At 35.5% G+C, this 17,509-nt stretch overlaps 1 protein-coding gene and 1 long non-coding RNA gene across 3 annotated transcripts in view; one reads left to right on the forward strand and one right to left on the reverse strand.

The window, feature by feature from the left end:
* The window catches only part of LMAN1 (lectin, mannose binding 1), a 45,971-nt gene that overhangs the window by 8,557 nt on the left and 19,905 nt on the right, over positions 1-17,509 (forward strand). For both annotated transcript variants that reach the window (XM_051969558.1, XM_051969557.1), the window contains exons 4-5: positions 7,529-7,590; positions 11,220-11,319. In XM_051969558.1, coding sequence (XP_051825518.1) covers positions 7,529-7,590; positions 11,220-11,319 — 162 coding nt within the window. The remainder of the gene's footprint in view (positions 1-7,528; positions 7,591-11,219; positions 11,320-17,509) is intronic.
* On the reverse strand, positions 11,939-17,498 carry LOC127543461 (uncharacterized). The gene is made up of 2 exons (XR_007949238.1): positions 15,800-17,498; positions 11,939-14,256 (listed from the first exon to the last, which is right to left on the reverse strand). It is a non-coding gene; the product is annotated as an uncharacterized LOC127543461 (long non-coding RNA).

The following is a 17,509-nucleotide window of genomic DNA, read 5'->3' on the forward strand; positions in this document are numbered from 1 at the left end:
TGATTTTTGAGGCACTAAAAAATTTAACTGTTAATATTCTTTGACTTACCGGACTTTTGTTCCTATTTTTGTGTCAATTTCTCATAAAACATCTTGGATATTAGATTTTATTAAAAAAATTTTTTTCAAAATATTCAATTCAATAGTTTTTCCTCATTCTAATTTTTTCATACAGGTAAAAGCTTTTGAATTTTTGTCTGTTTTGACTTTTAACATCTGTCCTGTTTTGGTTATATATTGTCTCATTAAATATAGTTCTCTTATTTTCTAGTTTGTTTTATCCTGTGATTTTTTTTCATGTAGATTAATTTTCCTTGACTTTCTTCAATTTTTGATTGTTTTTTAAGAATTTTTACCATTGATCACCATATGAATCTCTAAAGGACTTTAAAATAATAAAGGGAAAAGTTTAAACATTTTAGAGGGTTTAAAAGCTATCTCAGACTTTTAGGCAAATATAGCATATTTCTTTTATAGCTTTTCTGCTGTTTGCTGATCACTAACTCTCACACTTACTCCCTTTAATATCTTGCCTCCAGAATCACCTAGCCCCAAACCATTTGAGTTTGAAATATCTCAGTTCTCAGGTTTTGGTTTGGCTACTAGGTTTTTCAGTTTTATTAATATCTGTTTCTTAGCACTGTCTCCCGGTGTAGGGTATTTGGCTTGTTATACCTCCCTCCCTATCACCTACCTACCCAGAAAAGAGAATTGCTGGGTGGTGAAGGATTGGGGGCGGGAGACACTGTCTCTGGGACAAGATGACCTGGGTTTGAATCTCAGCTCTGCCCTTGGTATGTGGGTGATCTTGGGCAAGTTGCTTAGCTTCTGTGGACTTCAGATTGCTTATTGTGAAATGAAAAGGTTTGGCTACATAATACTTTGAGGTCTCTTCCAGCTTAGAATCTGTGGTACTATGAATTCTTCCCTAGATGTCATACTACCCTTGCAAAGCACGTTCTTTTACCATAAATCTCAGTGGCTTTTGGCCCATTTGAAGACCCCACCTTCATTTCTGATTCCATGGACAAGAGCCTCTAAAGATTGCTTACATCCTTGGATCCAGGATATTCTACTACTAGGCAGTCACTTCCATCACCAGGTCCTGTGTGATCTAACTTGACCTTGATCTGTTAGCATCTCATTGGTTTTCCTGAAGTGAATTTAGCAGCTGATAACACACCAGTATTTTGTTTAATTCATGAGCCTGGTTCAGATAACCTTTTCTGTCCACTTCCCTGTGTTATCAAGTTAATGATCCATTTTCACATGACCTCACTTTCCTACTTCCTATAAGGGTGTGGTTTTCTAGAATCCATATTACTGACAGAAAAAAGACATTCCCTCCCTCCTCCAAGCTGTTTAATTTGTTTCAGATTCTTATTTCTTATTCTCTTTCCTGCCCAATAAGAACATGTTAAAAAAAGAAAATACAGTTATGCTAATAATTAATTTAAATGAAATAATTTGCTTTATTATCAATATGTGTGCATGCTTAATGGTTAATACATATTTTATAAATGTATTTCTAAATTCAGGTTGCTGGCTACCAGGTACATTCAGGCTAATGCTTCTGATGTTTTACTGAATTTAAAATTCAAAACTGAATTATTTTGAATAACTTATTTATCAGTCTTAAGATAGTCAAGAATCAAACACATCATTAGCTACATATAGTAACAGTATGAAATTTTAGAAATTACCTTTGTTAACTTTTTAGTTTATGTTAATTAAACTTTATTTCAAGCGATCATCAAGAGATTATCTTGCTATATGCTAGGCACTATGCTAGGTGCAAAGTTTACAAATGTTGAGAATAAGAGCCCCTCCAGTTGGGGACCTTCTGTTCTGTCAGAAGACGTGTGTGTGTGTGTGTGTGTGTGTGTGTGTGTGTGTGTGTGTGTGTAAGTAAATAATTATAAGATAAACAATAGGTGATTATATATGGAGGGCATTAGCAGTTAAGAGTCAAGAAAGATAGGGTATAACTAGAGGCCAGCAGTTGACTTTTGTTTTTGTATAGCCAGTGAGCTATACAAAAACACATTTTAAAATAATGTTTTAGTGTTTTAAAAAAAAAAAATGAAAACCATTTTTAGCTCACTGGTCACTTGAGCCTCAAGCCATAGTTGATCCCACTTAAAGGAGTACCTGTTTGAGCTTTATCTTGAAAGGAAGTTGAGGTAAGGAAGAAGTATATTTTAGACATGAGGGATCTCTAGTGCAGAAGAGCAGTGTGTGAGATATAAAGACAGAAAAAGAAGTAGGTTTGGCAATATCATAGAGTATAGAAAGGGGAATGGCAAATAATAAGATTAGAAAGAAAGGATAGGGCCAGGTTGTGAAGGAATTTAAAAGCCAAACAGAGGATTTGGGAGCTGAGATTATTGTATAGGAAGTGACAGTCACATCTGTGATTAAGGAAAATAACTTTGACAGCAAGGTTGAAGACAAATTGAAGTGAGGAAAGAATTGAAGGAGGAAGACAAATTAGAAAGCCATTGCAATAGTTGTGTTGAGAGATGATGAGCGCTTGGTCCAAGTTGGTGGCTACATGAGTAAAGAGAGCAGCTTCAAGATGAGAAATGTTGTGGAGATGGAAAATGGCAAGATTTGGCAACTAATTAATGTTAGACTAGGGGAGAGTAAAGAGTGGAGGATAATGCTGAAGTTAAAATCCTCAAAAGACTTGAACAATGGTGCGTTTGGAAGACAGATGGGTTTTAGGAGCAGGGAAATAAATTTTGTTTTTGACAAAGTGTGTTTGAGATTTCTCTGGGATATATAATTTGAAATGTTCGTTAGCTAGTTGATGATTTAAGACCAACTCCCAAAGGAGAGATGAGGGCTGAATATATTTACATCTGAAAGTCATGTGAATAGAAGTTATAATTAAATTGGTAATTTTTTAGTGAGATCATAGAAAGTGAAATGAGAGACAGAGAGAGAGAAGAGGTTCCAAGACAGGGCTTTGGGACACGCATGCTGTTAGGGAGCATGATGTAAGTGATGAACTAAGAAAGAAGATTGTTGTTGTTCAGTCATTTCAGTAGTGTCAGGCTCTTTGTGATCCCATATGGGGGTTTTCTTGGCAAAGGTACTGCAGGTTACAGGTACTATTTTTGCCATTTCCTTCTTCAGATCATTTTACAGATGAGGAAATTTAGGCTAACAGAGTTAAATAATTTGCCCAGGGTCACACAACTAGTAAGTGGCTGAGTCCAGATTTGTATACAGAAAGAATCTCTCTGACTTCACTATATTGTTGCTCTAAAGAGGACTAAGAGGAGGAGAATCAAAAGCAGTGTCTTGTTTTCCTTTCTCTAAAATTAGGAAAGAGGTCATTTCATAGTATAGAATGCAGCAGATAAGTCCAAAGGGTGATGACTAAAGAAAGACCCTTCAGGTTTAGCAATTAAGAAATTATTGGAAAATTTTGAGAATATAATTTTAGTTGAATGATGAGATTAGAAGCCATACTTAAAAGGATTAAGGAATGAGAGAAGAATAAGCAGAGATAACTGTAGATTTTTTTTCTAGAAGTTTGGCTAAGAGAAGACAATAATTTAAGGAGATATTAGCATAAAGTGAATGTTTTTTTAAGGATTTAAGGGAAGTGAGAATGTCTGAAATCAATTTACAAAACAATCTATAGATACGACATTGAAGATTCATGGAGAAAGATGGAGATGCATGCTTAAAGGTCATTCTCTTGGAGAAGACTGCGGGGATCAAAGACATGTAGGAGACCTGAATTTGCTAAGTTCACTTGGCAAGAAAGGGCTTCACCAGACATTGTGGAGGAAAGGAGGAAAAAGTGGGATGTGTTTTCAAGGTTGTAAGATGAAGAGAAAGGAAGGAGGGACTTCAGTGAACAGCCTCAATTTTTTCAGTAAAGAAACCGTATGCTTAGCTGATAGAATGAGAGGAGTGTGGAACATTTGAAAGAAAAGGTTTGGAATAACTTCTATAGGGACTCAGATTCTTTTCAGAAAGTATTTGTTTAATGCCTGTCATGAGTTCTGATATTGTAAACACATCAAAATAAGGTTTTGCATGTATCTTGAAACAAAATCCATGTAGCCTTGCCAAAGTTAACTTACATACATGTATTCTTACTCCTTTTTTATCCCCGTTTCCTTTTCAGTCTTGTTCCATTAATCATCACCTGCCTCATGTGTTTCTTCATTTTTTTCCCCCAGTTTTTGTTTCCTTCATTTTATTCTATTAGCATTCTAAGGTTTTTTCTAGTGTTTTTTTTAAAAAAAAAAAAACAAAAAAAAAAAACCTTTCCCTGACCCTAAATTCATTGTTTCTATCATCCAATTTCCTTTTTACTGGCAAATTTCTAGAAAGAATAGATTACTTATTGTCCTCATCTCCGCACTCTCTCCATTCACTCCTTATCCCTTTATAGTCTAAGTTCTCTCCCTACTACTATACTTAAAAATGCCCTCTCCAAGATAACTAATTAGCTCTTTATCACTAAACGTGATTTTTTTTTCCTTCTTGCTACATTTCATTATCCCTTTTTGATACTCTCAAAACCCTTTTACTCTTTTACCATTATTTTATGCTTATAATTCTCCTACCTCACTGACTCTTTTCTTTATTCTCATCCCACCCCTTAATGGGTATATCCCTCTAGGTTGTCTTCTTAACCCTCTTCCTTTCATATATATTCAATCAATCAGTAGGTATTTAAAAAACACTCAGCATGTGCTGGGTGCTAGGGACACAAAACAAAAATCAAATTGCACCTCTTTGCCCTCCCCCCTATACTCTTCACTTAAGCATATAGATGCATATGAAATAGCTGCAAAGTAACTTGAGAGGGCAGGCCCATAAAGCATCTCAATAAATCAATACTGACTTCATATAGAAGGTAGTGTTTGAGCTGAGTCTTGAAGGAAACTAGGAATTCTAAGAGGTGGAGATAATGAGAAGGGGAATTCTAGATGTGGGAGACCTAGTGCCAGAAACAGGAGATGATGTATCTCATGGTGATCTTGTCCATATAAACTGCTTTCAGTTGTCATAAATCCCAAAATTCTCTCCCCAGAGTCTTGTCCTTTATTTCTAAATTTTTGTGGGTTATTTCTATTTATATGACATACTAGCACCTCAAAATTAACCTGTCTAATATTCATAAGTCCCTAAAATTTGGCCCTTCTTCCAAAATCTCTGCTTTTACCAGTGGATCTTCATTCCTTTAGTGAATTTGGAATGTTTTATTTCTATGTGAGGGAATAGAAGTTATTTGCCAAGTCTTGTCAATGCAATCTCCAGTATTTCTCTTGTCCTTTTCCTCTTCATTTTCATGGTGGAATATAAAATATATATCTTTGGAATAAGAGGACCTGGGTTCAGATTCTACTTAGGTCTTTAGGCAGTCATGTCTCCTCCTTGGGCCTCAGTTTTGTCATCTGTAAAAAAAAAAAAAAGAGGGGGTGGGGATTGGATTAGATTGGATTAGCTGGCCTCTGAGATCTTTTTCAGTACTGTGTCTTTGTATGGTTTTAGGACCCTAATTCACACTCACTTTTTCTCACCTATGCTATTATAATCTTCTAACTCCTGTCTCTATGAATTTTGTCAGTCTGTTCTTCCTGAAATAGAATTCTCTATTTCTGTCTGATAAGAAATTATTTTCTTGCTTTAAGGCTCAGTTCAGGTGCCTTCTCTTCTGTTAAACTGCCTGACCTTACTTTTCCTTCTTAAGGGAAAGTCAGTTCTTTAAATTTCATGTACCATTTTGCCTGGATCTTTACTTTGCTCTTATTGTCCTTATAGTGTAGTTTGTGCATTTGTCTTCTCTCTTCACTGCCCTCTTCATGCTCTCCATTCTTATTATAGTGTCTCACATGTTATGGGTGCTTAGACAATATTTATTGAATTGTTAGGACTTGAATTTCATGTCACTAATAATAATAGTATTGACTTTTCTCATAGACTAGTTAAAATTACAGTTCTACTTTTATTAGTTTCCTCCTTATGTTTTTGTGTAATGGGCTGAGGCTTGAGTTGATGCACTGAGGTCCCAAGCACATGAGGCTAAATAGTAATTGGACCATACTCTTAATATATAAGCTTGGAATAAGAATGGCTCCCGCTCACTCTTTGTGCAAGTCCTGATGTGTTGTATAGGAAATGACGATTTTGGTGGGTGGAGGCAGGGGAGTGGAAAAGGAAGGGGAGGAGATGGCTCAGTGGATAGAGCACCAGCCTTGAAGTCAAGAGGACCTGAGTTCAAATCCAGCCTCAGACACTTAACAATTCCTGGTTGTATGACCATGGGCAAGTCACTTAACCCCAACTGCCTCAGCAAAAAGCAGTGGGTAGAGCAAAAAAAAAAAAAAAAAGCAAAACGAAGAAGAGAAACAAACAGGAAGCCAGCTAGCAGAGAAGGTGGAGCCTGAGCTCTCCTCCCCTTCCTTTTCCACTTCCCTGCCTCCACCCACCAAAATCGTCATTTCCTATACAACACATCAGGACTTGCACAAAGAGTGAGCGGGAGCCATTCTTATTCCAAGCTTATATATTAATAGAGTATGGTCCAATTACTATTTAGCCTCATGTGCTTGGGACTTCAGTGCATCAACTCAAGCCTCAGCCCATTACATTTTTGCTCAGCCAAATTAAATCTTGTACTTGGACTTTTTTCACTTTTATCAAAACTAAAGGAGCTGTAACTTTTAAGCGTAATTAAATCCTCACAATTTAAACCGCAACAAATTTTTGAACATGGGCATTCTGTATATTGGGAAGGGTGTGTATATGTGTGTGTATGTGTGTGTGTGTGTCTGTGTGTGTGAACAAAGTTAATACTTAATACTTCTATACCATTAAGATACAATGGTATCTTAAGTCTGTGTGTGTTTTCATGTGACAATTGGCAGGAGTTTAGGAATGATGAAAATCTCTGGGTCCTGTGCTTATTTTTTATTTATTCTCATTTAATTTTTTTCAATTGATTATATTTCTATTATTTCATTCTTTGAGAATTTTTTTATTAATTTATGTATTATTTTACATGGGTCTTGTCAAGCACCTTTGCATTTATCATGCTTTTTGATATTAATTGCATTGCACATTGTTAAAAATTTGTTTTGTATTATATTGCAATGAAAATCTGAACATACAGGTCTTTTAAAATTATTGTATTCTCAAAGTTTATATCCCTAGTATCCTTGTATAATTCAGTGCCTTTGGAATTAATAAATTTGATATCTAATAAAACAGTCAAAATTTGAATTGGAAAGGACCTCAGATATCTTCTAGACAAAGGGCTCATAATTTCAGTATTTGTGAATTAGGTTTTTAAAAATATTTTGATAACTATGTCAGTATAATTGGTTTCCTTTTTTACTATATATTTTATTCATTTAAAAACATTCTGAGAAGTTCATAGGCTTCACCAGATTAACAAAGAGGTCCATGACAAAAAGAAAAAAAAATTTAGGCTAAGCTATTGATTCTTCTTATTAAGAACTCTATAATACTATATTATGTTTATTTTGTTTTGTAGAAAAACAATCCAGCTGTGGTTATCATAGGCAACAATGGACAAATACAGTATGATCATCAGAAGTAAGTGTTTATATGTTGTTTCTGACTTGTGGCACTTATTTTTTGTTCTATACAGACCTCAAACTAAGCATTTCCAGAATAGTTCTTTTTTTTTTTTTTTTTAAACCTAAAACCTAATTTTCTTTTGAACTGCCTGATATCTTTTGAGGGTATTGCCATGTTTCTAGCCTACTTTCACCTCCTTGAAGTATCCTTGATAGTCTTCTTTAGTCCAGCTATTCAGTTGCCAGTTCTTATCTAATTTACTACTTTATCTCTAGCATCCATCTTATTTTCTTCATTCACATAGCTACTACACAAGAACAAACTATCATTAACTCTGATTTGGAGTTGGAGTTATTTGCAATAGCTTCATGATTAATTTGTCTACTTCCCATATCTCCTTTATCCAGGCTTTTTTTCCACAAAGCTGCCGAAGTGATGTTCTAGAATTCAGATCAGATCATGTCATACCTTTACTTGGTAAACTCCATGAACTAAACTAGAATAAAATACAGTGATACTTCTTGTTACCATTTTATTAAAGCTCTTCACAATCTGACTCCACTCTATCTTTATTCCACATTAATTCCCTTCATATTCTCTAATTTCCAGCCTGTTACTCAAACATGAATATCTAGTCTCTGTGACTTTGAATAAGCTGATTCTCATGTTTGGAATACATCCTCTCATCATTCCTATCTCTTGGAATTTCTGCTTTCCTTCAAAACTCAGATCAAATGCTATTTCTTACATGAGGCCTTTCCCTATTTTATCCAAATTTCTAGTTTCTAACTCCCTGACTTTTTTTCCCCCTGAGGCAAGTGGGGTTAAGTGAGTTGCCCTGGGTCACAGGTAGGAAGTGTTAAGTGTCTGAGGCCAGATTTGAACTCAAGTCCTTCTGACTTCAGGGCTGGTGCTCTATCCATTGGCACCACCTAGCTGCCCCCATATGTTGGCTTTTTATATAATAAATCCTTTGGAATTGTTTTGGAACATTGTATTGATCAGAATAGCCAAGTCATTCACAATTTCCCTACATCCTCTTTTCTCCCCTGTATATACTTTTGTTCTCTTTTTCCACCCTGACCTTAGTAGTAGATTGTTGTTTTGTTTTTTTTACCCACCCCGCCCACTACCTTGTTTTCTTTTATCTTCTCCCCTTCTTTTATCTTTTTTTTTGTCTTCCCTTTTATCCAACCCCTCCCTTTTCTTTCTTCTTTTTCCTCCTACTTTTTTATAGGGTTAGATCAATTTCTATATCCAACTGAATGATTAAGTTATTTCCTCGTAGAGCCCAAACTGATGAGCTCAAGCTTCAAACAATGTTCATTCCTGCCCATACCCCAATTCTTTCCCTCAGTTGTAATAAGTCTTTTTTTCTTTGATATCACATTAGAGTCCATTCACAACCACATCTTCTGTCCATGTGTTATTCCCTTCTGTCTGCCCCAGTTACTGATAGGTTTCATTCCATCAGACTCTATTCAGAGGCTTCGTTCCATATAGTTTTCGAGGGAAACTGGGAGAGCTCGAACAGCTTCTTGGCTTCACTCCACCATCTTGGCTCTACCAGTTATTCACAATTGATCATCATACAGTAATACAGTTGTTGTGTTCATTGATCTCCCAAAGTGCTCATTGCACTTTGCATTAGTTCATACAAGTTTCCCCAAGTTTTTCTGAAATTAGCCTGCTGTCATTTCTTTATGCTACAGTGGTTTTTCATCACAATCATATAACACAACCTGTTCAGTCACTTCCTAACTAATGTATATACCCTCAATTTGTAATGCTTTGCCACTACAAAAAGAGCTACTATAAATATTTTTGTATATATAGATTCTTTTTCTTTTTTTATTCGATCACTCTTCTTTCTCACTAGCATATTTTCCTTTTTACCCTCTTTTCTTTTCCCCCTCTTCATATCCTAAGAACAAAATCAATGCATTCCCAGAATGCGGAGGGGGGGAAGAGGGGGCCAGGTAGGGAAGGCTGTTTTCAATTTAACTCTCTTAACAACTTTTGAAGACATGAAGATTCTGATAAGGCTCCTTATTTCTCCTTTCTTATTAGAATATTAACACTAGCTCCTTCTAGTTACTCAAATTTACCTTTTTTTAATTTCATCTTAAGTCTTGTGTTTGTATTTCATAGTGCCTACTCCACTCTTGTCTTTTCATTAGGAATGCTTTATGTCCTATTTCAGTAAAGTCCTTTTTATTCCTCTATAGGATTATGCTTGGGTTGGAAGGGTAAATTATTCATAGTGATAAATTTAACATCTTTTGCCTTTTTGGAATATTGTATTCCAAGAGCTCTGGTTTTCAGTAGAAACTGCTGGGTCTTCTGTAATCTACACTTCTTGGTACTTGAACTCCTTTTTTGATATTTGATAATGATTTTCACTTTAACATGGAAGTTCTGGATTTTTTGTGACTTTTCTAGGTATTTTCAATTTTGATTTCCTTTCAAAAAGTAATTGATAGAGCCTTTTCATTTTTACCTTGTTCTGTGGTTCTAATATATCTGGGCAATTTTCATTTATGATTTAAGGAAACATAGCATCTAAGCTTTTTATTTATTTATTTATTTTAAAGCATGGTTTATTAGAAGTCTGATGATTCTTAAATTGTCTTTCCATGTCAGTTGTTTTTGATGGAAGATACCTTATGTTATCTTCTTAATCTTTTGATTTTATTCTAATATTTCTTGCTGACTCATGGAATCATTGATTTTTGATTAGTCTACTTTAATTTTCAGGTACTTTTGGGATAGATTTTCTGCTTTCTGTTCTAAGCTATTTATTTTCCTTCCAAGAACTTTTTATTTCACTTTTTGTCTCTTTCTTTATTTCCTATAGATTAGGTTATTCATCTCCAATCTTAGTTCTCAAATGGAGGTTTTATGCCAGAGCCAGAGTCTGATACATTTTTTGGTGGCATAATTATACCTGCTTGGTCTTGAATTGTACCATTTAGGTTCTTATGCTAATCTCCCACTTCTTTCAGTTGGCCCTCTACCTCTAAGATCTTAAGTTTCAGAGCACTGGTTCTTTAGAGACTTCTATGGGATCTCAAGATAAAGTACTGGGGACTTTGGAGCCTTCACACCTGAGCTCTTTCCATCTGAGTGGTATAGCTGCTGTCAGCCTAATTAATTTATAAGTTACCTTGCTTGGTTTCAGACCATCCTCCCTCGAGAGAACCTTCCATTCACTGCCTTAGGATACAGAGTCCTATAGGTTATATGTGAGTGTCCAGTCTCTGGTCCACTAAAAGGTTTCTAGTTTTTTGTCCTATGCCAGGGGCTGGCTTAACTGAGAGGGAAGGCCCTTTTTCCTTTTGAGTTTGGTTTTCTAACATTTTTATGCAGTTCTAGAGTGGATGAAGTCATTCATTGAGGTTTCTATTTGGATTTCTTAAACATCATTCAGTTTGGTGTGATTTTTAGGGTTTTGCTGAAGAAGATGTGTGGCAACTGGGTAATCTTGCCTCTATTCAGGAAATCACCTTACTTAGAGATTTACATTTGATCCTAGGCTTGACGTATTTAAAAATTATTAGTGGATTACAAAGCATATGTAATCATATGTGGATCATTTTAAAGATGGAATTTCTTAAGGTTTTTTTCCTCTCTCCATAATACAGTGATGGTGCTAATCAAGCTTTATCAAGCTGCCAGAGGGACTTTCGTAATAAGCCATATCCTGTCCGGGCAAAGATTACTTATTACCAGAAAACACTGACAGTAAGTAACAACAATTAACAGTGATAATATTAGTAGTTGACATTTAGCTAGCTTTTTAACCTGGAATAAGGCTTTTCATACATTTTCATTTTAACCTCATGACAACCCTATGGGATAGAAACTACAGGTGTTATTGTTCCCATTATACAGTTGAGGAAAATGAGACTAAGGAACTTGTCCATAGTCACCTACCCTATAATTATTGGAGGCAGGATTTGAATCCAGTTCTTCCTAACTCCCAAATCTAGCATTCTATTCATAATTGCCATATTGCTTTTGCAGGAATGATATTTGAATTAGAGTTAGGCGATATTTTCTTTATACTAGCTTCCTTATACTAGATCTACTTGGTAGCCATTTACTTGATACCTCAGGATTAGTATAAAACAGTAATAATTGCCTCAAAAGTTATGCTTAATATGAACATCAAACATGCAACCTTATTACTATCTCTGTATAATAATATTTCCTCTTTTAATTCTGGACCCTGCCTTTGAAAGGCTTAATTACTTGGTGATTCTTTACTTGGAAATAGAAAATCAATTCAAAATTTTTTATTTGGGTCTTTTTCTTTCCATGGTGCCAAGAGTCACTTTGCCTACGCCCTAATTTTAGCACAAAGTCAGTATGAGATGACCCCTATTTATATGACTTAAAACATAAAAACAAAACAAAACAAAACAAAACAAAAAAAAAAACCCTCTCCCTACCCTTTTAGATATCCCCTTGATTTCATAGCCAGAATCCTAGCAAAACCTTGTTTGTTCTCTCCTCCACTTCTCTTCTCAGTCCCTTACAGTGTGGTTTCCAACTTCATTATTCAATGGAAACTGCTCTCTAAAGTTACAATGATCTCTTAATTGCCAAATCTGATAGCCCTTTTTCAGTCCTCCTTATTCTGAACCTCTTTGCAACATTTAATACCTTTGACTACTCTCTTCACTCTGAGTTTACATGACCCTGCTTTCTGTCAGTTCTCCTACCTGTCTGATCACTTCTCAGTCTCCTTTGTAGAATCATAATCCATATCATTTCCCTTAATCATAATTGTACCCGAAATATCTGTGTAGGCCACCTTCTTTTCTCATCCTGCATTTTGTCTCTCCTGGTGATCTTATCCTGCGTTTAATTATCATCTTTATGCAGATGAAGCCTGACACATTCTCTTTTCCTGAGCTCAACCAGTTGCCTGTTGGACATCTCAGTGTATCCAAAATAGAACACCTGTTTTCCTCTAAATGTGCCTTTTGAGTCTTCCTATTTCTGTCAGAGAGTTGTCATTCAGGTCCACAACTGCAGTCATTCTTGATTCTTCATCCTACTTATCAAATCAGTTGCTAAATCTAGCTCGTTCTGCTTATGCAGTATCTCTGTGCTCATACAACCACCAATCTCATTACCTTTTTTTTGAATTCTTAAGAGTAGTCCCCTAATTGTTTTCCCATAGCCTCTCCTCTTCATTTCATCTGGCCATGCTCCTTCTCCCTGCTTATTAAATTGCAGTAATTTCCCTTTTCCTCTAGGATCAAATCTAATCTTTTTTATTTGGCTATTAAACACCTTCTATGAGTCAGGCATTGTGCTAGGCACTAGAGATACATGGGGGGAAGAGATAGGAGGCCCCATTACCAAAGAAATTATGTTATAGAGTGGTATGGGAATGGGTGAGAAGGAAGCATCAGTACACAGAAACATGTATAAACAGATACAAGCTAATTCTTTTGTGGAGGATGAAGGCACTTAAAAGTTTTAGGGAATCAAATATAAACTCTTTGATAGCAGGGATTATTTCCTTTTTTTTCTTTTGTATCCCTAGTACCTAGCATAGTTGATAAAATATAGTAAGTATTTTTAAAATGCTTTAAATTGATGGATTATACAAAAGTGGGGGTTGAAAAGAGTAAATACTTTGCTTTACAGGATCCAAACAAATCTTGATAGACTGAATCAAATAAGATGACAGTTGAGGATTTATAAACATGTCTTCTACTAGAGTTAAAAAAAAATCAGCTTCTCAAGTTCAAAATAGAAGAGGCGTGGTTTATCATCATTATGTCTGAAAAAAGTCTTAAGAGTTTTGATGGACTGCAAGCTCAAAATGAATCAGCACTATAATGTCGTGGTCCAGAAATGTAGTTTTGGGACTACACTAAGAGAATCAACTTCCAGGAATAAGGGAGGAATATTTCTTCTATAGTCTATCCTGGTGAGACAATATCTAAAATATTGAGATTAGTTCTGGGTGCTATAGTTATTAAATGCAAACTATGTTCTAGGCACTGTGCAAAGCACTGGGTATACAGAAAGAGGCATAAGTACAAATAGGCTACATTTAGGATAAATAGAAAGTATTTAACAGAATCAGTTCTAGAATTAAGATGGCTTGGAAAAGAGTTCCTGTAGAAGGTGGAATTTTATTTGGACCTAAAGGAAGCCGCCAGACAAATTAGATAATAGAGATGAGGAAAGAAAGTATTTCAGCCATCGGAGAGAGCCAGAGAAAATACCTGGAGCTGAAAGATGGAGTGTCTTATTCATGGAACAGCTAGGAGGGCAGTGTCCCTGGATCAAAGAGTACAGTATGAAGAGTAAAGTACAAGAAGACTGGAAAAAGTAGGAGGGGCTACATTATGAAAGGGTTAATGGCATGCCAAAAAGCCATTTGTATTTGATCCTGGAGGTGATAAGGGATCAGTGGAATTTATTGAGCAGGATGTGTTATGGACAAATAGGATTTAGTAAAAAATCACTTTGGCAATTTTGTGGAAGATGAATAGGATTTAGGAGAGATGAACCAGGGAGACCATGGTCATGTAAAAAGGCTATTGTAGGCATGCAACTGAGAAGTTACAAGGATTTGAACTAAGGTGATAGCTATATAAGTAGAAAGAAATGGACAGATAGATACAAGTGATGTAGAAATAGAAAAAAAAAAAACTGGAAACTTAGAGGATATATGTGGTGAGGGAGAATGAATTTGGAAGGTACTGGAATTATGTGGGTTACTGAAAGGATGGTAATGCCTTATATAGAATACTTTGTCACAATACATACAGAAATGTGTGTGTGTGTGTGTGTGTATGTGTAATAAGTTCGCAATTAAAAAAGAAAATTTTAGAAATTAGAATAGGGAGCTTAGGTAAACAGGTAGATTTGAGGGAAAAGATAAATGTAATGAATTCTGCAGTCGATCACAATCCATTCATGCCTACTTATCCTGTTCTCTGTCTTACCCAAAATTCCTGCTTCCCCATCAGTCATAGCATAGTGATCCTGTCCTCTGCAAAAGGTTACTATCAAAACCAAATTATGAATTGAGGATCAGAGGAGAAGTATGCTGAGGTAAAGAAATGTAATTTTCACAATGATACCCATGAGACTGCTGTTGTAGGTGTCCACATGTCTTGTTGTGTAGTTGTCATGAGACACTGATCCCTAGTTCAGAAGTAGGGATATTGGAACCTTTCATAAGAGGGAAGAGTAGACAGTGGGGAAATCAGATTGGAGGTAATAGTAGCTATGATCATGTTGAAGGAAAGCACTATAATTTGTCTACAACTCATCTTCCTATCCTCTGGTTGATCAGAGACTTCTTAGAGTAAGGCCATGATACCTTATGATCAAACCATTGCCTCTTGGAGGATTCCAGTCCTCAATGTTTCAGACTACATCCTGAGTATTTGATACCTTTCTTCTAGACCAGAACCCCAATATGGGGTCATATAACTGAATGTAGAGACCAAAATATTTGGCAACAAGTAAAAGATTTCTGAATCTCTGTGTTCTGCAATATTCCACCAAGATTTAGTTCTTTATGTTTAAAAAAAAAAAAAAAAAGCACATCCATCTCATTGGTGTGCATCTCATCTTTAATAAGTGATAAAATTATATGTACACCAAAGAACTGTTTTAAAATAAACATTATTAAATCAATAAATGTTTGATTTGTATTGGAATTTTATTTGGACCTAAAGGAAGCCGCCAGACAAATTAGATAATAGAGATGAGGAAAGAAAGTATTTCAGCCATCGGAGAGAGCCAGAGAAAATACCTGGAGCTGAAAGATGGAGTGTCTTATTCATGGAACAGCTAGGAGGGCAGTGTCCCTGGATCAAAGAGTACAGTATGAAGAGTAAAGTACAAGAAGACTGGAAAAAGTAGGAGGGGCTACATTATGAAAGGGTTAATGGCATGCCAAAAAGCCATTTGTATTTGATCCTGGAGGTGATAAGGGATCAGTGGAATTTATTGAGCAGGATGTGTTATGGACAAATAGGATTTAGTAAAAAATCACTTTGGCAATTTTGTGGAAGATGAATAGGATTTAGGAGAGATGAACCAGGGAGACCATGGTCATGTAAAAAGGCTATTGTAGGCATGCAACTGAGAAGTTACAAGGATTTGAACTAAGGTGATAGCTATATAAGTAGAAAGAAATGGACAGATAGATACAAGTGATGTGGAAATAGAAAAAAAAAACTGGAAACTTAGAGGATATATGTGGTGAGGGAGAATGAATTTGGAAGGTACTGGAATTATGTGGGTTACTGAAAGGATGGTAATGCCTTATATAGAATACTTTGTCACAATACATACAGAAATGTGTGTGTGTGTGTGTGTGTGTGTGTGTGTGTGTGTGTGTAATAAGTTCGCAATTAAAAAAGAAAATTTTAGAAATTAGAATAGGGAGCTTAGGTAAACAGGTAGATTTGAGGGAAAAGATAAATGTAATGAATTCTGCAGTCGATCACAATCCATTCATGCCTACTTATCCTGTTCTCTGTCTTACCCAAAATTCCTGCTTCCCCATCAGTCATAGCATAGTGATCCTGTCCTCTGCAAAAGGTTACTATCAAAACCAAATTATGAATTGAGGATCAGAGGAGAAGTATGCTGAGGTAAAGAAATGTAATTTTCACAATGATACCCATGAGACTGCTGTTGTAGGTGTCCACATGTCTTGTTGTGTAGTTGTCATGAGACACTGATCCCTAGTTCAGAAGTAGGGATATTGGAACCTTTCATAAGAGGGAAGAGTAGACAGTGGGGAAATCAGATTGGAGGTAATAGTAGCTATGATCATGTTGAAGGAAAGCACTATAATTTGTCTACAACTCATCTTCCTACCCTCTGGTTGATCAGAGACTTCTTAGAGTAAGGCCATGATACCTTATGATCAAACCATTGCCTCTTGGGGGATTCTAGTCCTCAATGTTTCAGACTACATCCTGAGTATTTGATACCTTTCTTGTAGACCAGAACCCCAATATGGGGTCATATAACTGAATGTAGAGACCAAAATATTTGGCAACAAGTAAAAGATTTCTGAATCTCTGTGTTCTGCAATATTCCACCAAGATTTAGTTCTTTATGTTTTAAAAAAAAAAAAAAAGCACATCCATCTCATTGGTGTGCATCTCATCTTTAATAAGTGATAAAATTATATGTACACCAAAGAACTGTTTTAAAATAAACATTATTAAATCAATAAATGTTTGATTTGTATTGCTATTTTATATACCTATATACCCAGAGTCACATATACATTTCTCAGACAAAAAGGGATCACACGTGGAAAAAAAATTAAGAAATTGTGATCTAGAGGGTAATTCTGAGTTGGGAAGTCATTATCATTACAAAGAACTTAACACAATAGCCATCTTACTCCTTGGTACTTGTACTCAGAGCTTTGTTAAGAATTCTATCTTAAATAACTTTGGTTATCTTATTTTTCAACTTACAGTATATTAAAAGCAGCAAACTAGAATAGTGGTTAAGTACAAAAGTCAAGAGACAAAGTTCATAATAAACATCTTGCCAATGTGCCAGACCTTCCTCTGACATACTAATTATGTGACCACAGGGAAATCACCTAACCTCCCAGGTAATTCTCTGCATTTAAGTTAAAGACAAGTTGCAATTTTGTATTGGTGAAATGAGTTTCTACACCAGGAGTTCTTTGCACAAATGAAACTACAAGTCCAGGCCATTACAGAAAAAGGTCCTTTGCATTTTAAAAATTCTATTCTAACTCTTCCCTGCAATAACATATTAGAAATAATATGAAGATCAAATTCAGAATTAAGTTTGAAGTTTGAATTAAGTTTCTTAGGCTAAAAATTAATTCTGTATCTATTTAGCATAATGCTGAATAACTGTTTTTTAAAAATCTGTAACCAAGATGTGTTTT

The sequence above is a fragment of the Antechinus flavipes genome, chromosome 1 (genome assembly GCF_016432865.1).
Source record: "Antechinus flavipes isolate AdamAnt ecotype Samford, QLD, Australia chromosome 1, AdamAnt_v2, whole genome shotgun sequence".
NCBI lineage: Eukaryota > Metazoa > Chordata > Mammalia > Dasyuromorphia > Dasyuridae > Antechinus > Antechinus flavipes.